Source organism: Hyaena hyaena, unplaced genomic scaffold, assembly GCF_003009895.1.
Source record: "Hyaena hyaena isolate Hyena2069 unplaced genomic scaffold, ASM300989v1 scaffold_777, whole genome shotgun sequence".
Lineage (NCBI taxonomy): Eukaryota > Metazoa > Chordata > Mammalia > Carnivora > Hyaenidae > Hyaena > Hyaena hyaena.
The window spans coordinates 677,717-702,036 of NW_024081407.1; the positions used below are offsets into that span (position 1 = coordinate 677,717).

The 24,320-nt window shown below is 42.7% G+C and overlaps 1 protein-coding gene across 2 annotated transcripts in view; it reads right to left on the bottom strand.

Annotated features, from left to right (window-relative positions):
• LAMA1 (laminin subunit alpha 1) overlaps positions 1-24,320 on the bottom strand; it is a 167,311-nt gene that overhangs the window by 28,151 nt on the left and 114,840 nt on the right. Inside the window, exons 34-47 of one of the 2 annotated variants that reach the window (XM_039218722.1) lie at positions 23,039-23,128; positions 21,462-21,573; positions 19,583-19,745; positions 12,750-12,960; positions 12,225-12,341; positions 11,945-12,105; positions 9,864-9,999; positions 9,182-9,275; positions 7,444-7,560; positions 5,463-5,645; positions 4,664-4,818; positions 3,017-3,160; positions 1,907-2,040; positions 679-829 (exon numbers count right to left, since the gene is read on the bottom strand). In XM_039218722.1, the coding sequence (XP_039074653.1) occupies positions 679-829; positions 1,907-2,040; positions 3,017-3,160; positions 4,664-4,818; positions 5,463-5,645; positions 7,444-7,560; positions 9,182-9,275; positions 9,864-9,999; positions 11,945-12,105; positions 12,225-12,341; positions 12,750-12,960; positions 19,583-19,745; positions 21,462-21,573; positions 23,039-23,128 (1,968 nt within the window). Of the gene's footprint in view, positions 1-678; positions 830-1,906; positions 2,041-3,016; positions 3,161-4,663; positions 4,819-5,462; positions 5,646-7,443; positions 7,561-9,181; positions 9,276-9,863; positions 10,000-11,944; positions 12,109-12,224; positions 12,342-12,749; positions 12,961-19,582; positions 19,746-21,461; positions 21,574-23,038; positions 23,129-24,320 lie in introns of both variants that reach the window. The other variant, XM_039218721.1, reaches the window with a different exon arrangement.

The following is a 24,320-nucleotide window of genomic DNA, read 5'->3' on the forward strand; positions in this document are numbered from 1 at the left end:
ATCCTAGAATTAGAGACAACCTGACAGGATTTTAAAGGTCACCTCGGTTCCCAGGATCCCTGGAGAGAAGCCCCTTTCACAGCCGAGGAAACAGGCTCAGAGCATGTCCGGGGTGAGGGTCTGGCTGGGGTGGAGACCCTTACTCTCATTTCAGAGCACTGAACCGCACAAGTCCAGGCGACTGAACTCTATTCAATAAGGGGACAACAGGTATAATAAAATACATATCACAGGCTCCTGTGGCCAACACGAATTAGCATCATTCTACCACTAGAGTTAGAATAGCAATAAGGGAAACTAGAGAAATTAAGGTGGAATATTGAATTTCCTGTTTATAGCTTTTGAGTTGCGCTCATTTCCTCTACACTCAACGAACCAATGCTTCCAAATCTATAAGGATCACAAAGAATTGCGAAAAGAACACTTTCAGAATTCAGAACTGGAAAAGAAATTCAAATAGCAAAAATGAACCACTGGCTTCTTTTCCATTTACGCTATTTATTCAGCAGGGCCCTTTGCTTCCTAAAACCAGCCCAATTCTGCAAATTTACTGTCAGGAAGCAAAATGATAGAAACAAAAAAATACTCCTCTGCATAAGATAGTCAATAATTTGAACATTAATTTTATATACAGGTAAACACAATCAGTCCTGTTCAGGTGAACGTTCCGAATGTTACCTTGATCTGTCCTCCAAGCCCTCCAACAAACATGAGTGTCGAGTTGTTTATATCCAGAACTTTAGCTGTTTGAGGTGATTTACTTGTTTTTGGTGATGGCTTCTGAGTTGCGCTCATTTCCTTTACACTCAATGAACCAACATTTCCAAATCTATAAGGGTCACCAAGAATTGCAAAAAGAACACTTTCAGAATTCCAAGTCCCTCCACGTACGTACGCATCTGTTTATAACACAGTTCCCTCGGTGGCCCCCACCAGTCTCCCTCTCCAAGGCCTGCCCACTTCGCCCCGTTTACTCTCAAACCCTTGTGAAGAAGGTCTTCTAAATCATATACATTCCTTCGTGCTAAAGATAGTTTTAGATAATGAGTTAAACTATACAGTAAAACCTTGGTTTGCAAGCAGAATTCATCCCAGAAACATGCTTATAATCCCAGAGCACTGGTTTATCAAAGCGAATTTCAACAACCATTGGCTCAGTTGTGATCATGTTGCGTTTAATGTCACATAGTACTCGTATTACAAGACATCGCTTGTTTATCGAGTTAAAATTTATGAGAAATGTTTGCTCGTCTTGCAGAACATTCGCAAAACAAGTTACACACAATCCAAGGTTGTGCTGTATTTGAAACAGTCTGCTGCCTTCGGTATTACTCCCTTTCTATAAATAGCAAAGCAAAAGACAAAAATTCCCAGCTATTAACACACCATCAACAATAAACTATAATATCACGGAAAAACAAAACGATAAACCTAAAGCTGCTTCAAAGGAGTCACCTCTGGAGAGGGGCTTTACAATGGAGAGTTTTGCTTTGGGTCTGAATTTTAAGAAACCACCTTCTCCATCTGGATCCTTGCATTCTGTCCTCTTCTCTGTGCACACCACACCCACCCACTATGTGGAATTTCTACCCGCTGCCTCACACCCCTCTCTACAGGGAAGAACACAATTTACTAGGTTGGCTGCCACAGATTTAGACCAAGCGTCCTAAAGTAACATAATTTTTTTTTTTTACTTCTTTTAATTATTGATTTTGGTAACAGTTTATTTCTTCTGTCATAAGAAATAAAGTCCTTATTTCTATAATGTAAACCAACTATCCTTTTACTACAACCTGACTTCCCAGAAGTTTCAAAGACAATCATATAATGTGAAAAACACGTTACAAATGTATAAGGTACAGTTTTCAGAAAGAGGCGCTTGGGGAACACTTCCTGCCTCTACTACCTGGTTACATGGATACTGTGCCATTTGTCGTTGTTGATTGCGAAGTCTGGAAATTCCAGCCGTGTTGACCCGGAGCCCATATCCCAGAGAAAGGCCACCTTCCCTCGCCGCATCTCCACCGCCAGGAAGTCGGACTGAGTGTGGGCATGAGCTGGGATGAGTTTATGTGCCAGACTGGTTGCATGACTACCAAACCATGTTAAACAAGGGGTTCCTACAGCATTTTCTCTATTCTTAAAAGCAGAAATACCTATTTTTTGTCTTTAAAATGCTCGCCTCCCTGGAGCTGGGGCATGACGCCGAGTATTGGAGACAGGCCACTGTTGGGCATGAGTGCCCCACCCCCCTGGCCTACCAGCATGGCCTTCCACAATCCCTTCCAGAAAATTCCCCCAAGAACTCTCACTGGGAGTCACCAGTAGCCTAGCATGTGGGAAGGCGCTGTACTTATCTGCTCAGTCTGAAAAGGCAATAAATGAATGTGAAATACACAGCAAGACGGGAGCCATGAAATCCCACATCACGGTCTTGTATGTAAGTGGCACCTTAGCTCCAAAGAAGATGTTCTGGAATTTGTGCTTGTTAATATTTTCTGCTGTAGCACCCACCCACTCCCACTGGTACAGACAAACATATCAGTGGCCTTCCACAGGGGACTTGCCTTCTGAGAACCACCAGAATGTTGGGTGCAAGAGCTTGGGTGAGGTTGGACACTTCTGATACACCCCTTAGGGTGCATCCTCCACTCCTGATAACAACCATCAAGATCCGATTTTACAATCCTAAAATCCAATGCTAAACTCAGTGGCTGAAGAGGCTGGACGGGGGAGGAAATACTACCCCACAGCTAGCAATTAAGAGAGCAGAGGGAAGACTCTCATCAATACCACGGTCCTCCTCACGGGCATTGAGTTTTGTACTATGTGTGTTTTTAATCTGATGCCACCAGTTCGACAAATGCTTATTACTTCCCTTAGAAGAATTAGTGATTTCACCAAGGCCCTATTTTTTTCCCCATCAGAAAAAAACACAACAAAACAACCCTGCCGATTCAGAAAATATCCATGTTCCTAAGAGATTCACTGTTGCTTTCTGCAGGTCCACACTCACACTGGTGCTGCTCCCCAGGTAGAAGAGAAGGTTATCGGGTTCACTTGTCTTAACATTTAGTGTTAAGGTGTTATAGTTGGTGGAAGAAATCTGAGGCTGGTAGGCCCGGATACAATCTCTGTCTGCAGACACAGCGACTTTAATCTGTAAAAGAAAAGGGGAAGCAGCCTAATCGCTTAGTGACTCATGCGGGCAGCATGCTGAGAGTTCAAAAGCGCCGTTTCCTAACAGATTTTCACTGTTTGGCAGGTTTCCTCTCTCGGTGGATGCCTCACGTTTTGGGTCTCCTAAAAGTGAGAAATCTGGTGGTGATGAAAGTGAGTTTATTTGGTGAACTATTTAAATAGCAAAAAATCACTCTTGAAGTTTTATAAGTATCTTCTGTAGGAAACAGTCTTGCTCATGTGAGATTTAATTCTGTAAGACAAGGAGCTTACCCGGATCACCTTGGAATCTTTACACAACACAGGGAGGATATTTGATAATCGTTTGACAAATAAATGAGGCGATAATCTATTTATACATTCAGCAAATACTTATACAGAAATTTTTGCCCTTACTACATATTTCTCTAAGTATCTGCATATATTTCTTATATTAACATTATTGCATATATTTTGCACGCATATATATTGCATATATTTCTTATATTAATGTTAAAGATTATAGGTTTGTATTAACCAGAGCATTTGGAAACCTCCATCCAGCTTACATTTATTTGGTAACTTTAACTGAAACAAATGGAAACCGGAGCTCACATCAATCTACAGCTCTTTTCCAATCGTGAGGCCACTCGAGGGAGAGAGAATCTAAGATTCCAGAACTTGTTTGTAACTAGAAGGATTCAGGAAGATGAGCCTGAGACCAGGGGTCACATTTATCCTCTACAAATTCCCGGCGGCATGACAACTGCATATTCTGTTGAAAGTATTATCATTTCCCTAAAATGCCTCTACTGATGGCCATAAACCATTTCCTCAAGTTCATAATTTTCCAGCTATCAAGTGTTTTCTGCATTTAGTGACCTGGATTTGTGTGTGCTTAGAGTGTTGTGTTGGACTCCTGGAAGATGAGTTTCATAGTGTGCAAACATCCTGAAAACTACTTGGATTATTAACACCAGGTTGGTCAAATGATGCCAATACCACCGCACCCAGCCATTGAAACTTCGGCGTAAACACTTTGACCAAGTGCTCTACACCAGGTAGCGAGGAGTTGTAAATGGATACATCTAGGCTACAATTATAAATCTCTATAGAGACATGAGATCTCTTGGCTAACAACATTTTGAAACATGTTGAACAAAGCAAAAAAAAAAAAATGATACTAATTAAGTAGTACATTTAGATATACGGTCTAGGGCAGGAAAGAAGGTATTTTTAAGACATGGCACAGGCGCCAGAAATAAAAGTCGTAAGTTGTCATTGAAAAATTTATGTATGTACTTAAGTAAATATATTGAACACAAAGTTTCAAATATACTGCAGACAAGGCTGGAAGAAATCTGAGATCTAAAGCTGAGTCCGTGGAAGCCCAGGGGCCCAGTGTGACAGTCACCTCCACACAAGTTCCCTGAGACCTGCGGTTCCCAAGAGCCCCAGCTACAGGATGGCTGCGTCCCCGCGTGCCACAGAAGCCCACACTCACAGAAGCCGCCTGTTTCCGGGCCTGGCTGATCAGCAGTTTGATTTCTGATAGGTTTCTGCTCAGGTTCTCTTCTAGGATCTTCAGAGGCTTCAACCGATCAAATAAAAGGCTGGCTTGTGTCTCTGCATCTTTAACTCTCCTTCCAGCTAGCAGAGCTTATGAGTTCAAGGTGGCAAGAAAGTTGGCAGCAGGGCAGAAACCAGAGAAATTAATTAGTCATTACCAGTGCATTGGATAAAATATAATATCCTAGTAAGCAAATCCTCAAAGTTTTGCTAAATACGGTTGACCTTTGAGCAGCGCAGGGGTTGGGGCACTCAAACCTCATGCAGTTGCAAATCTACATATAACTTTTGACTCCCCAAAGACTTAACTAGGGATAGCCTACAGTTGACGGGAGGCTTTACCAATAACAAAGATAATCAATTACCACGTTTTGTATGTTACATGTACTTTACACTCTATTCTTACAATAAAGAATAAAGTAAGCTAAAAAAAATGTTATCACAAAAATCATAAGGAAAATATATTTTCAATACCTTTATTATATTTATCAACTCTGTATAAGGGACCCAAGCAGTTGAAATCTCTTGTTCCAAAGTCAGCTGTATATGAAAAATGTACCAGCACCAGGCACTACCCACAACCTTTCTCTTTCTTTATAAATGCAAATCCAGATACCAGTGCTTTTTTGTTCTTTAGGAATTCTGTTTGGGAACAGGACACCATTGTACACCCGGCCAGTTCAAAATCTCACGACGCAGACTTCGCTAGTGGGAAGGGGGAGACCGTGACGTACTGGTCATTGAAGAGTCCTGTAGAAGTTTGTTTGTTTCTTGTAAGGTGGCATTAACCTTGGACAAGCTGGTGGATGTATTCAACAGCTCCTTGCGCAATCCCACAGTGTTCTTTAGAGTGCTTGCCGCACTCCAATTTGCAGATGTGGCCAGCTCTTTGATTTTGGTCCCTTTGTCTTTGACACCTGAAATAAATGTACATGCAATCATGCCCTCCACTGATTATACACGGGGAAGGCCATAAACCACAATAAATGTAACTTTACTTAGAAACCTGTTACAGTTGTTTCTCATTGGCTGCTAAACACAAAATGGGGCTCCCGGTTTGTAATGGCAGCATTAAGGCTGCATATCATATGCCTACTGCTCCCTTTGAGGGACAAATGAAATAATCTTGGTAACAATCCTCTCTGTATTGAAATTTCAGTGTGCAGGGAGATGGCGACAGCACCTGCTAATGGCCATGTGCTCAGCATCTTCTATGTGAATAAGCTACGCTTCTTTATTTGGTCTCACTTCTATCCCTCCATTCCCATATTCTTTAAACACTTTCTTCAGATCACTCTGTGTGTATGGATAAGCAGGTTGGGGGGTTTAAACTCGTAGGTGAGATGGGCATATCATAGGCTAGAAGAAGTCATATCTACTCACACTGTCAGCTGGCTGCTAGACATAACAGCAGAGTAAAGACTAAACGATCACTATCGATAAAGTGGAATTTAGCCATTCTAGAAAATCTGGGGGATGAATTCTCTTTAAAAAGGCAGTAGTATTCATTTTAAAGTATTCAATCACCAATGGGACAAAAATTAACACTAGAAGAAGCATGATGAAGAGTAGACAGGATTTTGGGACGCCTGGGTAGCTCAGTCAGTTAAGCATGCGACTTCTGCTCAGGCCATCATCTCCCGGTTTGTGGGTTTGAGCCCTGCATTGGGCTCTGTGATGACAGCTTAGAGCCTGGAGCCTGCTTCAGATTCTGTCTCCCTCTCTCTCTGCCCCTCCCCTGCTCACTCTCTCTTTCTCTCAAAAACATTTAAAAAAATTTTTTTAGGAGTAGGCAGGTTTCTTTTTTACTCTTGTGGCAACTTTTCTGCAAGTTTGAAATTATTTCCAAATAAAGTTATTTTTAAGGGCTTAATCAACATACATCCTGCATCCCTGAAGGAAAAGGAGGGAAGGAGGGAGAGGGAGGAGGAGGAAGAAAGAGAGGGAGGGAAAGGGAAGAAGGAAGGAAGGAAAAAGTGTCCAGATCAGAAAAGGCTCCAATGACTTAAGGTTACAAGTCCATTCAGAGAGCCCCAGGCCCAGGTCCCCACCGTAATTCTCATGTTTACAAGGTGAACTGGCAGGAAGAAGTCTGGGCTGTTAGGACATCCTAGAAGTCTTAGAAAAAATAGAGAAGGTTGAGGGAATGTAAGTAGCGCGTGGCAGCAGGATTCATTTGTAGGACGCTTTTAAAAAGTTATCCTATTTCAAATGTTAATGAATAGTGCATTTCCAAACCATCAATATTAAAGTGATTTATGAGCTTATTTTAGAATGCTTTATTGCCTCATGAAGGAAGATTCCCAAGCAAGAGTTCTTTAATTGACCACAGTTATAATGAATCTAGCATTTCCCCTTAAAACAGGAACATTCAGCTTCTTGCTGACTTCTTTGAATGACCCTTTCATTTAAGGGAGGTGTCAAGCTCACATTAAAAGTCAGCAATTCACATGCTAAAGTCAAGTCTCCCAAAGCTTTTGTTTTTTCGGAGTATAATTCTAGCATTTCAATGCCAGTGTTCTGGAATTATTTAAAAAGGAGTCCTCTTCATTTCCAAATCATACTCCTCGGCAGGTAAAAGCTCTATCAATCTTGGTCTCCTGTTGAGCAAGGGCGCCTAATCAGACTTGTGGCAGGACTTCCTCACACACACATTTCAAATGGCTTTGAAATGAGAAAGCATTAATTAAATCAAGAGCCCCCTTTTCCACTTACCTTCAGGGATTGCTCTAAGTCTCAAGAGTGATTCATTGGTCCGCCCAGTAATTGTACGAGCATTCTCTTGAAATCTGTTTGCTGAATTTTTCAATTCACTCAGTGCCAATGCGATACCTATTTAAAGGGGAAAAAGTGTCCTTTTTTGGGTTGGCCTACTCAGCAGTTTCATTGATCACTCTGATCCGTCTACAGAATCAACAGCTTTCTACAGAGACCTCCCAGTATTGACATTTTTCCAGAAAGACTTAGCATCACTCATTATAGAAGTTAAGGCTGTTTTTTGCTTGCTTGATCATTTTTTCTAGTTTGCTTGTTGCCCTTCTCCCTAATATTTCTTCTTAAATTGCATGTCCAATTTAATTAGAGTTCAAGGTGAAGACTTGTGTTTAAATCACTCAGTCTTCATCACTCTCACTGACTTCCTGTCCACACCCAAATCTTGTCCAAGTCTCTCCTCCGGGTTGTAAAACCTCAAACTAGTCCTGCCCAGGAATCTTCCCCAGCGGAGCCCCTCCATCCCCCATCCTTCTCTGGCCAATGGCCCTCCCCTTCCTGCACTCTCTCCCCACCCAATGGGTACTAGACTTGGCCTCCTTCAAGTCTGATCAGAGCTGTGGGAGCAAAGCTTTTAATATTTCTGTTCATAATACACAATCACGTCTTGATTCTGGACACAGGGTTAAAAAATGAATTACGAATAAAATCCTTGACGAACACGACGGTTCTGCTTAAGATTTTAATTGCCAGAAAATTCGTTACTTGGTAGCCTATGAAATACCTTTGGCTGTGTAAACGGAAACCACATCCCATCAACACTGATGCTAGAGTTTGTGTTTAATGTGCTTTATGATTCATCATTAGGAGCCTTCTGTACCGTGAGATGACAGCATAAATTTTAAATAATGTCACTCACAGAGAAACAAAAAATACGTGCATATCCATGCCCTGGGCTCAGACAGCTATGGGAGGATGCAGTACTGGCCATGGAAGTGATCTGAAAGGGGTGTGCGCTTTGTTTATGGCCCACCATTTACTCCCATAGGAAAAGACATTATTTTTGATATGTTAGAAGATACTCAGGTGAAAAGTATATGTTACAAAACTCGTATTTTTTTCTTATGCAACAGATTCCTGCTGCCATTGTGTGTTGTGCTTAACGGAGAGCCCTTATATGTATGCCAAATAATTGTTTACTGAAACCCTCAAGAAAAAAAACTATCTGCCTAGGTTATTTTTTAAATAAAATTGATAAAACAATTGTGACTTAATTCAATAATGACTTAATGAGAAGCTACCATGAGTCTAATATTATATTAGCTCTGTCTGGCCAAAGTGCCAAAGAAGTGTACCACACAGAGCACAACTCTTCACGAAACTGCTGTGTGGCAGATAGAGGAACCCATAAAGCCAAAGAGAACTCGCCAAATGCTGCGAAACGGTGACAGCTCACGAGCTAAAGCCATGGGTGGAGGATTTAGTTACCCAAGAACGCTTAACAAGCCTGTGGAAGATTAGAGGGGCCCGCACATTAAGAGAGAGCACTTAAATAAAAGTTTAAGAGATAAATAAAAACTTAAATTATATGCTGTTCCTATGTCAGGAAATTGGCTGTGACTGTGACGAAGCAGCATTCACTTTTCAAATTCCTCCAGGAGAGGAGAACGTTCCGGCAGTATGCTCAGAGAAGTTTTTGTATTCCCTCTGCTTAGCAATACAGTCCAAGCTAAAAACTCACCTTGATGCTTTCTGCTCAGGCTGTTGCCTTCTTTCAGAAATCTGGAACTGCGCTGGAGAGCCACTTTCCCATTAGGAGCAAGGGACTCTGAGAACTGGAAAATAGGAGAGTGTAAACATGGTGGTGGCTGGTGGTGGGGGGTGGGGGGAGGATTGGAACGGGGGGGGGGGGGTTGGGACGGGGCGGGGGGGGTGACAGGGGGCGGGTGCACTCCTGCTGGAGACAGGAGAGCAACTCTATCCGAATAGCCAAATAGTCAAGTTCTAGACATAGGAGTCCATGAGGTAATATGTAGGGATAATTTAAAGTGTCCCAGTTTATGGCTGAGGAGAAAAAACGTAAAGCATTTTTAAATAAAGACAAAACCCACCATTAAATGAATGGTATCCACAGGTAAGAAAAGCTACCTCAAGTAGATATCAAGAAGCATTATCCTTCTGTTATAATTGTGAGCTTTTCCTCATCTCCATATCACTAGTCCCTAGTCTTTGTAAAGTATTTATGATCTTAAGAAATTAAAACTTGTATCACATGATGACAGGACCAAACAGATCTCGCCAGATAAGAATACTGACCAGCATGAACTTAAGCCACTAGGTCTTTGCTCAGCACCTTCTGGAACAATCTCCCATAGTGCCTAGAAAAGGAAGGCACCTATTGCAGCCCCCGAGGCACCTCTCACCAGGCTTGCCATTGTCCCGGTCCTGAGAGCGTCTTCTGCCACTTTCTCTGATTCTTCAATCATGCTCCGAATGTTGGAATGGACGTGGGTGGCACTGGTGGCATTCAGGGACACATGTCTAACGCTGCCAAGGCCACTAGGTAATCAGCAAATGTACAGATGTTAGTATAAACTAAATGGAACTTCCCCACTATTCCTAAAGCTTCCTAGGTAAGAAACTAGAAAAGAATCAACAGGGAATTAACAACATAGGGATTCCCTTCCAACTCCAAATGCCATCTCTGAAAGAAGTAGCTACATTGTCATGAAGACACTCAGAGGTGCTGTTTAATGAACACCTGAAGAAGAGACCATTGCTTTTGCCCATCTTTTTAACCATCAGTTTCGACCAGCTGCCCTCAACATGGTTTCTGTTCAAGCCCTCTGCAAGTGTCTGGGGCACCGTGCCCTGTTTGGCATTGGTTGTAATCTCTCCTGGTCCACACTTGTTAATTTTCAAAGAGCGTCCCTAAGTATATATATAAGAATCCTGAATCTTGTCCCTCAAAAGGTACACACCGATTTAACGAAATTCACTAGAGGTTCTGGAGGAGGATCAGATAATATTTCAATCATCTGAACTCCACTCTTACAAGTGGGCAAGTCACTTATGAACTTGCCAACTGGTAATGATGCGATCTCATCCAGCTTCACTCTATCTTCAAAATGAAATCTGACAATTGACATATCTTTGCCTGCTGAGTAACTCGCTTCATTTTCTTCCCAAGGTTATCAAGTTGAGAGATCCCCTGACCAGACACCAGCACTTACTACTTGACTGGCAAAATTTGGTGATTGATAAATAGAAGGTAATGATGTTATTTAACCTCATGTATCATAACAAATTGCTTTTACGATTCGTACTAGGTAATAAAGGTTTTGTTCTACCTATGTATGTAGTCAGAGTATTTTTTTCTCTTTTGGAGAATAATGAAAGCTGATGAAAAGGGAGAAACTAAGCATCTAATTCTACTTCCTATTATAGATTCTTATGGCATGTGGAGGCAGTAATGCTCCATTCAGCACATAATGTACACAGCATTCTAGCTTCTATCATTTTTAATTGCTTTTGTTGTGTGAGCTAATCTTTTATGGCAGCACTCCTCAAATTGGAAAGATATTTATTTTTCTCCTTCCACAAAACACACGGAACACCCAGAAGCCCACATATTCTCAGTGTGGCCAGACATTTTCTACCTATAATTTGTAACAAATTTTAACAAAATCAGTTTACCAATTAACCAGGATATTGTGTGAATCACTGATAAGGCTGAAACACTAGTTCCTTTGTTTGCTGTACTTCAGATACACCAGGCCAGGGGTCTTTAAAAATATGTCGGGGAGAGGCACGTGAGTGGCTCCAATGGTTAAGCACCAAATCTTGATTTTGGCTCAGGTCATGATCTCATGGTTTGTGGGTTCAAGCCCTACATCGGGCTCTGTCTTCTTCTCTTTCTCTCTGCCCTCCCCTGCTCTTTCTCTCTCCAAATAAATAATCTTTAAAATATATATATGACAAGGGCACTTGGGTGGCTCAGTGGGTTAACCCTCCGACTTCAGTTCAGGTCATGAGCTCAGTTTGTGACTTCGAGACCTGTGTCAGGCTGTGTGCTGACAGCTCAGAGCCTGGAGCCTGCTTCCAATTCTGTGTTTCCCTCTCTCGCTCCGCTCCTCCCCAGTTCATGCTCTATCTCTGTCAGTTTCTCTCAAAAAGAAACATTAAAAAAATTAATATCTTCATTCCGTCCAACCTAATAAGGCCCTGAGTACTTAGTAGGTACTTAACAAGGCCTTAATGGCTTGATATTGCAGCATAACATTTGTATGAATTCCTCTCCAGTTCCGTTTGCATTTTTCCCCCATAGGTGGAAGGGCAACAATGTTCCCAGACGTGGGAGGAAATCCCCCTTGCCGTGTGAATAAAATAGCAGTCTTCCTTTGTCAACCAAAGAAGAGGGACTCAACACGGCGATCAAAAGAGCCATTCTTCTCTCCGATCAACGGATCACCTCCCCTGGGATTCCTGCAAGGCCTGGTCTCACCTGTCCAGAGCACCCGCTAGTCTCTGGAGGTTAGCTGCGTGGTCCTCCGCTCTGTATACAAGGTCAAGAGCTCCTCTTTGGGACATCTGCATGACCAGATCGTCTACGTGGCGCCTGATTTTGGCGGTCCAGATGAGCAGCTCATCCCGGTGCCGCTCTAACTGCTAGGAGAGAAATTCACATAATGCTTCGGTGTAACAGTGTACACTTGTGAGTGTGTGGGGAGGGGGAGGGGGAGGCGTGTGAAGACGCTTTGGAAACTGTATGTGGCGGAACTTACTGCGAGGGCAGTTTCTACAGCAGCTGCTGGCGAAGTGACAGCGTCCAGCAATCTTCTCCCTCTGGCAATCAGCGCCGAGGTCAGGTTTTGTTCCTGTTGAACATGTAGCTTCTTATCCTGCGGCAAAAATCACCTTTGAGGATGCTTCAAAAAAAGGGGGTTGGCTTCTAAAGGTCAGTGCCCGACACTATGTGTTGAAGTTAGTACTTGGGCCTCATTTTTCAAGAAGCTAAGACCGGTCTTATTTACGTAGAAGAATTTGGCTCCCAGTCCTGAGAAGGAAAGAGTCTGTCCTTGTTAAGACTCACAGTTAGGGGCGCCTGGGTGGCTCAGTCCGGTAAGTGCCTACTGCTGATTGAGACTCCGGTCACAATCGCATGGTCCTGTGAGTTCGAGCCCCGCGGCGAGCTCTGCGCTGACCCTGCTTGGGATTCTCTCTCTCCCTCTCTATGCCCCTCCCCTGCTTGCACGCGTGCGCTCTCAAAATAAACTTTAAAAAAATTATATATATATATGAAAACTCACGTTAAATTCTCGCAGGTTGGCGCTGACAAGGTGCAATAGGCGGTTGCTTTCCTGGGTCTTCACCTCTGCCTCCCTCACAAGGTCCCTCGCTGCTTGCAGTTCACCGTTGTGTTTTGAAAGAAGGCTGCTTGCCGCTTCTTTTAAGACCTCCAACTCTCTCTGTGGCCTCTGGAAATTTTTCTCAATCTGTGACAACAAATCTTCAGCGGCCCTGATAAACATAGATGGTTCGTGTAATAAGTGAATGAACAATGCGCACATCATGAAACGCAGTGGAAGGATCTGCATATCCATGTGCCGCGTCTTGGGGGACTTGTAAGTGGCCCATCATAACCTCTTAAAGGGAGTAATTTTTCTAAGACAGCTACAGGCACCATATTTTTATACTTTATCCTTAACAGACTATTGACAAACTTCCTAACATATGTTCATAAAAGAATTAAAAGAAATCCTCTTTGTGAATCTGGATGCGGTAAATTGGACCCACAGTCAGAGTGATCCCAACTGTAGTCTTGTTTTATTGTACGGCAAGAAACTGAAAAGAAGCCATTCGGTGATGTGCTATGAAGTTACCAATGTATCAGAGGACATAAAGGTATTTCTGCAGCTACTTAAAGAGATCTTATAAAAACTTCAAATTCAAGGTTCCAGAAAGATCTAACTCGTACCACCGATGATAGACCAAGGTTTAGGAAATTAAGATATTTTTTCCTATTCTTTTGTACATATGCCATCAAATTGCTCATGTAAGTCCATTTTGAACTTGAAGTTACATAGAATAAATGAAATTTTCACAGTATAAATGTTGGCAGAGATTGACTATATCCCATGAACTTCCTGCCTCAATTTGTTAGGAGAACTTCATGGCAAATGCCTGTGAATCACCCTCAGCTTTCACAGATGTCATATTGCTGGCCAAAGACAGAGCATAAAATGATTTCTAAAGGTGCATGCTTGAACGCTGACATTAGAGAGTCACCAGGAATTACTTGAACATTCTTAAGATTTCTCATGATCATAAGATGTCGCATTATGATACAGCAAATAACTCAAAGTACATGGGAAACACACAAGTAAATCTAATATATCTCTAATGTCTGACCATGGATCAGTCACGTCTTTTTTTAATATAATTTATTCTCAAGTTACCTAACATACAGTGTATACAGTGTGTGTATGTATACAGTGTGCTCTTGGCTTCAGAAGTAGATTCCCATGATTCATTGTTTATATACAACACTCAGTGCTCATCCCAACAGTGCCCTTCTCAATGCCCATCACCCATTTTCCCCTCTCCCCCAAAACTCCCACATCAACCCTCAGTTTATTCTCTGTATTCAAGGGTCTCTTATGGTTTGCCTCCCTCTCTGTTTGAAACTATTTCTTCCCCATCCCTTCCCCCATGATCTTCTCCTAAGTTTCTCCAGTTCCACATGAGTAAAACCTTATGATATCTTTCTCTGACTGACTTATTTCACTAAGCATAACACCCTCCAGTTCCATCCACGTTGTAGCAAATGGCCAGATTTCATTCCTTCTCATTGCCATGTAGTATTCCATTGTATAAATATACCACATCTTCTTGATCCATTCATCAGTTGATGGATATTTGGGCTCTTTCCATAATTTGGCTATTGCTGAAAGTGCTGCTATGAACATTGGGGTACATGTGCCCCTATGCATCAGCACTCCTGTATCTCTTGGGTAAATTCCTAGCAGTGCTATTGCTGGGTCATAGGGTAGTTCTACTTTTAATTTTTTGAGGAACCTTCTCATTGTTTTCCAGAGCGGCTACCCCATTTTGCATTTCCACCAACAGTGAAAGAGCGTTCCCATTTCTCCACATTCTTGCCAACATGTGTTGTTTCCTGCGTTTTTCATTTTAGCCACTCTGACCAGTGTGAGGTGGTATCTAGTGTGGCTTTGATCCATGTTTCCCTGGTGATGAGTGATGTTGAGCATCTTTTCATGTGTCTGTTGGCCATATAGATGTCTTCTTTGGAAAAGTGTCTATTCATGTCTTCTGCCCATTTCTTCATTGGGTTATTTAGTTTTCAGGTGTTGGGTTTGTTAAGTTCTTTATAGATTTTGGATACTAACCCTTTATCCAATATGTCATTTGCAAATATCTTTTCCCATTCCGTCAGTTGCCTTTTAGTTTTGTTGATTGTTTCCTTTGCTGTACAGAAGCTTTTTATCTTGATGATGTCCCAATAGTTCATTTTTGCTTTTAATTCCCTTGCCTTTGGAGACATGTCAAGTAAGAAGTTGCTGTAGCCAAGGTGAAAGAAGTTATTGCCTGTTTTCTTCTCTAGGGTTTTGATGGTTACCTGTCTCACATTTTGAGTTTATTTTTGTGTGTGGTGTAAGAAAGTGGTCCAAGTTCGTTCTTCTGCATGTTGCTGTCCAATTCTCCCCAGCACCATTTGCTAAAGAGACTGTCTTTTTTCCATTGGATACTCTTCCCTGCTTTGTCAAAGATCAGTTGGCCATATGTTTGTGGGTCCAATTCTGGGTTCTCTATTCTATTCCATTGGTCTATGCATCTGTTTTTGTGCCAATACCATACTGTCCTGATGATGACAGCTTTGTAGTAGAGGCTAAAGTCTGGGATTGTGATGCCTCCCACTTTGGATTTCTTTTTCAACATTACTATGGCCATTAGGGGTCTTTTCTGGTTCCATAAAAATTTTAGAAGAATTGTCTGTTCTAGCTCCGAGAAGATTGCCGGTGCAATTTTGACTGGGATTGCATTGAATGTGTAGACTGCTTTGGGTAGTACTGACATTTTAACAATATTCTTCCAATCCATGAGCATGGAATGTTCTTCCATTTCTTTTTGTCATCTTCAATTTCCTTCATAAGCTTTCTATAGTTTCCAACATACAGATCTTTTACATCTTTAATTAGGTTTATTTGGTTAGGTTTATTTCTCTTCATGGTTCTTGGTGCTATTGGAAATGGGATCAATTTCTTGATTTCTCTTTCTGTTGCTTCATTTTTGATGTATAGACATGCAACCGATTTCTGTGAACTGATTTTGTATCCTGCAACTTTGCTGGATTTGTGTATCAGTTCTAGAAGCTTTCTGGTGGGTTCTTTTGGGTTTTCCATGTACAGTATCATGTCATTTGTGAAAAGTGAAAATTTGACTTCTTCTTTGCCAATCTGGATGTCTTTTATTTCCTATTGTTGTCTGATTGGTGATCCTAGGAATTCCAACACTTTGTGAAACAACAGCGGTAAAAGCAGACTGGACCAGTCACTTCTTCCCATCAAAGTACCTAAGAAATCTTAAAACAGGCATCAACTTTTCATCTATGAAGTGACTTTGCCACCAAAAACTGTGATCACATACAGGGTTACAGTCATCATTGACCTGGCAAAGACTGTAAAGAAAACAACAACAAAAGAAACTCAGCACTCTTCATTTCTTCCTGCAAACTTTTTTCAACTGATACAGCTAAGCCAGTGTTTCTCAATCTACATCCCTCCACAGCACCAATGCCCCATGAGCTGGAAGCAGGTTTCATGAGAAAGAGTTCCGTGATGAAGTAAGTGGGGCTGTCTTCTCTCGGCTTCTCCCAGAGAGTTCTGATGCACAGAGCGTGCTAACAGCTTGGAAAGGATCTGCAGTGAAGACCTTGTCTCTCCTTAGTAGACACTGCCTTTCCCAAACTTATGCGGTCACAGGACACATTTCTTTAATGAAGTATCTCTGGCTAGCACTCAGGACATGAGCATGGAAAACAGCTGGGAAACAAAGCTACAAAGGATAACTTACAGCATGAAGTAAAGGAGTCAGCTATCCTTCGAAAGCCCTGCTGGCAAATCTGGCCCCTGGCTGGTATCTGCAAGCATCCCCACCAATCCCTGACTGCTAAGAATGGCTCATTGCCTCAACCGTTTGTGCAAACAGTGTGGTTTGTCCTGCTTTCCTTCTGAGAGTCTGGAATGTAGTATGTGCTAGGTGGAAGGTGCAGATGAGACCAGGCCCCAGTAAAAACCCTGGATGTTGAACTTTTCATGGGCTTTCCTGGGTAGAAACATCCCAAATGTGGTGCCACAGTTTCATTGCCAGGGCACTGTATGCTCTCACCCATCCTGGGGAGGAGAGAGCTTAGGAAAAGTTTCCTGGTTTCCTCCAGGCTCCGCTGTCTTCTCCCCTGTGTATCCAGCTGTGCATGCTTCATTCATCCCCTAAGAAATCTTGTCCATGAGTCTGGAGAGTCCTAGAGTCCTAGTGAAGCTCTGAATGGTTTGGGGGACCCCAACACAAGCATGATAAGCAACTGGATGGTGTGATAAGTATTCTCACCTATCAGAATGTCATAATTCAGCAGTGGGGCATCTGGGTGGCTCAGTCGGTAAAGCGTCCGACCCTCGATTTCAGCTCAGGTCCTGATCTCATGGTTTGTGAGATCGAGTCCCGCATAGGACTCCATGCTGGCAGTGTGAAGCCTGCTTGGAATTCTCTCTCCCCCTCTCTCTCTGCCCCTCCTTCTCAAAATAAGTAAATAAACATTAAAAAAATACCATACTTCAGCATACATGACCACTTTCCCAAGAGTTATTATAAAAAGCTGACATGTAACTCCTAAAATAATCTGTGACATTTGAAATGGCATCAACGCACAGGGATTATCTATGGAAAATAAGACGGAGATGGCCAGAGAACACATCTTAAACTCCTAAATGTTTTTAAATAAAAGGTATCTTTAGTAGTAATGATTTTACTTACAAGTTGAAGAGAGAGATCGGCAGCCTTATGGGTAACTTTATTGCCAATAGAAAAAGAGCTACAATGGCAGAAAAAGGGTGGTAGAGGGCCCAGCAGGTGAGGAGGGCTGGGCACGCTAAAGGAACAAGGTGGGGGAGGGGCTCCCCTGTCTTCCCCCCTCCTCCCAAACGCTACTTAGAAAATGAACTTCTCCCATTTGGACTATAAGCTCCTAGTGGGCAGGAAGGCTCTGTTCTCCTTTGGGTCCCCAACTCCTAGCACAATGCCTATCCCCTGGGGACTCAATCCATTTGATGAAGGAACAAATGAATGAATGAACTGACTGTGGTAATGGTGGGAGAGACATTCCCACGAATGAGTCCCAAGAATCTCCAGGGCATCTTCAGCTTTAATCAGCTCCCCAATGAGTCTGATATGCAGCCGAGGGAAGAAGCAATGAGAGGACACACCATGTGTGGAGGGTAGGAAGAGCGGGGCCAGTAAGGGAGCCCCAGGAGAGCTGGAATCGAATACACCAAGTTTAGATGTAATCCTGGAGGCAGTGGGGGGCTAAGGACGCTTAGGAAGCAGAGCAGAGCAGCGCTGAGCCTGGGATGACCGCCTCAAGAATGATGGGTCCTGGTGAGCTCTTTTCCTTCCCACACCACACATTTCAGGTGAAGGGAGGACGCACATGAGAGGTCAGGGTCAGGGAAACATGATTATAACCTAGCACATGTCTCTGATCTGCTCATTGAAATTCCACCCACCCATCTTTTATGGACTGGTCTCAAGTGGTTCTTCCTTCCATTGGGTTGGAAAATCATAGGGTTTAGAGTGACACAGATTTAGGTGTGCGGTCAGGTTTCATACGATCCTGAAGGTTTAATATTGGGCAAATCACTTGTAGTTTCTGGGCCCGTTTCCCCAGCTGGACCCTCCCCAACCTCACAAAGCAGCAGAGATGATTATGCGACGGGATGAGAGAAGTGAAGCCCGCACCTTCCTCGGCCCAGAGCAGGTGCTCCAAGATGGTGGCACTCTTCCCATTTCCTGGGACCTCATCTTCCTCTGATCTCTCCTCGCAGCCATTTCGTTGTGAGTTCTTGGCCCTAACCAATGTTCTAGTGATTATTTTACTAGTTCTCTCTCCAATGCCATCTGACAGTAAGTTCCTCCTTTTGTTTTCCACATAACATATCAACAACAATGTCAAAAATCATATTCAGTGATTTTTGTATAAGCTCAAAGAAAGACGTATGCCAAGAAAACCGTAAGCTCAACTCTGCAGTGTGTTGCCCGTGGAAGTGTAACAGAACTCTTTTTAAGTCTTTTGGAAAATAACTTGAAAATGCAAGTCAGGAATCTTCAAAATGGAAATTATTTGGCTACCTGATTCCACTTCTTAATATCTAGCCTAATAAGATGATAACATAAAATGTAGGAAAAGATTTTTGTCTAAGACATCCATCACAACATTATTTTAAAAAGCAAAATAGATTAAATACTGCACTACACAGAATGGAGTTTTGATGGCATATTGTGTAACTACTTAGATATTTATCACACCGCAGGAGGAACACAACTTGTGCTACGTTACATCAAGTAACAATTGTGAAAATACTAAGAAAAAAGCCTGAAAAAAAAACAAGCCCTAGTGAGCAGGTCTAACAATTCTTGGATCTCTCCTACCACATCGTGCTTTTCAACGAGAGTTTAAACAACGGAGCTACATCATTCTGACATAACATTAATCTGTCTTAGAGCTTACAGCGGGTTAACAGCCACTGACTATATTTTCTTCCATGGGAATTCACTGCATCATATTTGATCTTCAGTAAATATGGTATCATGAGGTTCTTTTGTGGTACATGGAAATGTTCCAGAGTCACTAAGAAAGACAGATACTGGCATTGATTATACTTCTTCTATTGGGAGTATCTGGCACCCATCTCTTCATTTTTTGTGTGTGACGATCGGGCCCCTCTCTTACGACATTCCATCCCCAGTGACAGCACTTTCCCTCACCCCCCTCCCACATGCCTCCTGACCCCTCAGTATTCAAGCTCCTACCTCTAATTGATTGTGTCATGAATGGTATTTAGAAACTTACTTGAGTTCCAGTATGGCTTGTTGTTGCAACTGCCCAAAATGCCTCTTCTGTATGATTTCTAGCAGAGATGTAATATTCTTTTGCATATTCTGAAGAGTAGAACTGGGTAGCTGGAAGTCTTCATCCAAGGTCTGGTTTAGAGTTGCTGCTTTTTCAATAATTTCTATGGAGGAAAGCCATCAATTGTTCAGCAGGTCTCTCAAAGTGGACAGCACTAAAATGGAAAGACTTGGAACCTTCTTCGGGGAGGCCAGCTTTGTTCACCTAAATTGGGGTGACCCTCAGGCCAAGCCAGGCCAGCCCATCGATCCCAATGTGCTCTGGTTCCCCCTTATCAAAATACTCAAGAATTTGAGATTATTGGTTTATTTAATGTTGGTATTCTCTGGTATCCATAAACTCATAAGGGCAAGGGCTGTGGCCGCCATGTTTCCCTCACCATTTCTTGCACCTGGCATAAACATTTGCACATACAAGAGCTCAGTAAATATTTACTGCATAAATGAACGACCAATACTCAATGCAATTCTTCTTAATAAACAGATCATGTGTTCTAATAATTTCCTTACCTTTTGCCCTGTAAAGTCTAACTTTTATAGGATTTAGTACTTTTTATATCCTTAAACTAGAACCCAACAAGAAAAGCCAGAATAGGGGCGCCTGGGTGGCTTAGTCGGTTAAGCGTCCGGCTTTCGCTTAGGTCATGATCTCGCAGTTCGTGGGTTCGAGCCCCGCGTCGGGCTCTGTGCTGACTGCCAGCTCAGAGCCTGGAGCCTGTTTCAGAGTCTGTGTCTCCCTCTCTCTCTGACCCTCCCCTGCTCACGCTGTCTCTCTCTCTCTCTCCTAGAAATAAATAAAAATATTTAAAAAAAAAAAAAAAAGAAAGAAAAGCCAGAATATGTTTCTGGTAGCCAGAAAACTGAAAATAGCATTCCTGAAGCCAGATCAGAGGATACATTTCAGTTGAGTAGAACGAAATTATTCTAATATTGTGGGTACACACTGAAGCCCCAAATCCTATCAGCTCCTATTCGGGGCAGAGGGGTTGGTGTCGAGAGGTTAGCTCACCTGCTCTATGGTGTTGCTGCCTTGGCATCGGTTTTGTGTGGTCAAGCAGCCTGCAGTGACCTTAAACTGACAACAGTCCCTCGTGCAAGCCCATGCCCCAGATAACAGCCCCGGCAAGGTCAACAAGCAAATGTCAATTCTTGTTCTGACCTCCCCAACAGTCCTGGTGAACAAGCCTCCCCTACCTCTCAGGGCCTTCTCCTTAGGGGCCTCTTTGATAAGACCTCTGTGGTGCTTACCAAGGCCCTTCTGTTTTGGTTTGGACTGACCAACCTTTGCCTGGGACCCCAAAGCACTCCACCAAAGAACCTCAATAGAAAATATACCCCAGGCCCTGTCTCTCTCTCTCTCTCTGCCTGTACCCCACCTTAACTTAGGTGGCCCCTTGAGGCATGGTGGGTGCTTCCTCCTGGACCTGTGAGTAATAACCTTCTGCATCTCATGTTCTCTTGGGGGCTGTTGTGGGGGTTTGGCTCACCATCTGGCCCTCTGTGTTCCACTTAATAAGCGTTCATTTGACAAATCCATAATAAATGGGGAGGCACCATACTCACTGATACTTAGGAACTTATAAGGAATTATGAAAAAACTAAAAAAAGAAAGCATTCATGTTTCTAAAAGACAAAACTCTGAACAAAAGTCTATGATCTTTCACCTCAGGACTCAGGATCCCCAAGTATGGAATATTCTAGGCTTTTGGCTCCAGGAAGTTTAGTGCGAATCACACACGTCTATTCATATGTTTAATAAATGGAATGGAGCTCTTCCTGCCACAGAAGCACAGGCGGGACACGGATCCCAAGCACACTACCTTGGATATTTATCTGCAGCTTCTCAGTAAATGTCAAGAGGTCTTGGGTCTTGCGGAGAAGTCTTTCCGTCACCCTGGTCACATGTTGGCTACTCCTTAACACTCTAGTGAGCTGACAGAAAATAAAGATCTCAGGTTAGTTTGACTTTGAATAACATGCAAGCTTTGGCATTCCAGTGGTCTCTTTAAGCAACAAAATATATCCCGGGGTATGGAGGAAAGCCATCTCCTGTGTCACGTAAAGCGAGGTTAATATTTCAGGGTTGGAAATGAAGTGCTTAGCGAAATAATTTACTACTCCATCTGTGGGAGGAAAGAAGGAATTTTTTTTTTAAAAGAGCCTAATTGGCTATTAAACCACAAACTCCCAAGCATGTCTATTGTGAAGATTCTATATTCACTTTAGGACACAAGTATATAGAGTATGGAAAGCAAAATCTCGCTCATTTGTACTGACCGCGAGAACTTAGCTGAGGAGTTAAGAACACGGAGTCAGGTGCACACGGGGTGTGAGGCCTGATTCCACCAGGCTGGAGACCTGGTACCTAACCATGTCCTGGCCTCACCAATGGCACGGAGTAATACTGAAGCTTACCCCATGCGGCCTTGTGAGGATAAAACGCCATGATGGCTGCGAGGCCTGCAGCCCGATAGCAGCGCCCCAGCGCCCCCTGCAGTTACTTTCATTAAGGATGTTACAATTTGTAAAAGGAAAGGTTGTACTTTTTGGGAGTGTAAAGTAACTCAGACTGGTTCTAAAAGTGTTTTCTAGTCAAAAATCCAAAGAGAATCTTCTTTAATGGGTAGAGAGAATTATTCTAATCGGCTTATCATTTCCTACCAACTGTTTGCTCACTGAGGTGCTTAGAAGCCACATTTAAACCCTTAAGCTCTTCCCAAATCATCCTTAATTCTAAATTAACAGGCCGGCCTAATACTTTAGGGTGCACGATTGTGTGTGTGTGTGTGTGTGTGTGTATACATACATGCAGAGATGCACTATCATACACATATCTATATACATACGTGCCTATGTGGGTATGAACATGGACACACACACACACACACACACACACGAAATCCAAAAGCGAACATTATAAATCTGACAATAGGCCTTCCTCACCATCTGCGAATGAGGAGATTTTTTTGTGTCACTAAAAACCATGCATCTGGCACGGGCCGAATGGAATAAATCATTCCCTGCTGACATCAAAACAGGTTCACTTGACGTTCAAACTGCACCAGTCAGAAGCACGCGGCCTGCAGCCTGAGAGTTGCACAGACACCTGTGGCGCTGTCCCCGGCAGCCCCTTGGTTCCCCGGAGGGAATGACAAGGCCAAAGGTGCGGTACAGGCCGTCATCCCTCAGCAAAAGTGACAGGAGGAATTAAGTCCAGACTCTCTTCCCACCAAACACAGAAACTGGCAGGGTTAAAACCAATTTGATGACATCGTTCCTGGAGCACAGCTCCTGGGAGGAAGGGCTTGCCCTGATTTAATAGAACCTTCCAGACTGGCCCAATGCAATGGCTTTCAAGGGCTGGATGGGAGGCGGGTCTTCTGGGTGGAGAACTTACCTCCCTTAGCAGGTGGTCTGTTTGTTTTGCAGCATCTTCGAGCTCATCTTCTGCCCGGTCCTTACGTGTTTTTTCTTTCAGTAAAGCTTCCTTAAAAGGACAAAGTAGACAAATTAGTGGTTCTGGACTAAGAATCACTTTTCTTTTTTTAAGTTTATGTATTCATTTTGAGAGAGAGTGAATGTGAGAGGGATGGAGAGAGAGAGAGAAAAGCGGGGAGAGAGAGAGAGAGAGAGAGAGAATGCCAAGCAGGCTTTGCACTGTCAGTGCAGAGCAGGATACAGGGCTCAAACACAAACCAGGAGATCATGACCTGAGCCGAAACCGAGTGTCGGACACTTAACCAACTAAGCCACCCGGGTGCCCCAAGAATCACTTCTTTTTTGCTGTTCACAGAAGGAAAACCTTCTTTCCTTAAAACTGCATTAAACAATAAAATAAGTCTCACTTGCTTAAGTTTTGATGATAACTAGTTTCATACTGTCATTTTTTGCATTATATTTCCTATATAGATATGAACGTAGTCAAGTGTGTTATGTAGAATCTGATATTCCTGCAGTTCTTTTTTTTTTAATTTTTAAAATTTATTTCTGAGAGAGGGAGTGTGTGTGTGAGCAGGGGAGGGTCAGAGAGAGAGGGAGATACAGAATCTGAAGCAGGCTCTAGGCTCTGAGCTGTCAGCGCAGAGCCTGATGCAGGGCTCGAACCCACAAAACCGGGAGATCATGATCTGAGCTAAAGACGCTTAACCGACTAAGCCACCCAGGCGCTTCTATTCCTACAATTCTTGGGTAAGCCTGGCTTGATTTCAGGATCAGAGTCGTGTAAGTTTTAACTATAATTACTGATACCTTAAAAAAACACTACGCAGAAATACAAAGTATTATGTAAAGAAAAGCCTTTATAATTCCTAACAATTAAGTGCTTGATTCATGCTAACACTCCTCTGGTTTTGTGACTTGCCTGATCTTATTTAAACCTTACAACAAGCCTCTGAAGGGGCTGTGTTATTGTTTAGGGTCAAGGGAGTTAAGTTGCCTTGCAAGGTGGCTGTTAGGTAAACTGTGGAAACAATGGACAGTTTAAGAGGTCACCTGCATACTTTACATACACATAAAAAGTGACTTAAAGAAACTGACAAAGTGGTTTAAATAAGAGCAAGTCATTCAAAAAGAGTTGAAATTTACATCAAGTACTTCCCTTGCTTGACAAATTTAAAATACTGTTACATTGCTAGGGTCTATGCTGACAGAAAATAATATTTACTGATTATGTCTATAGT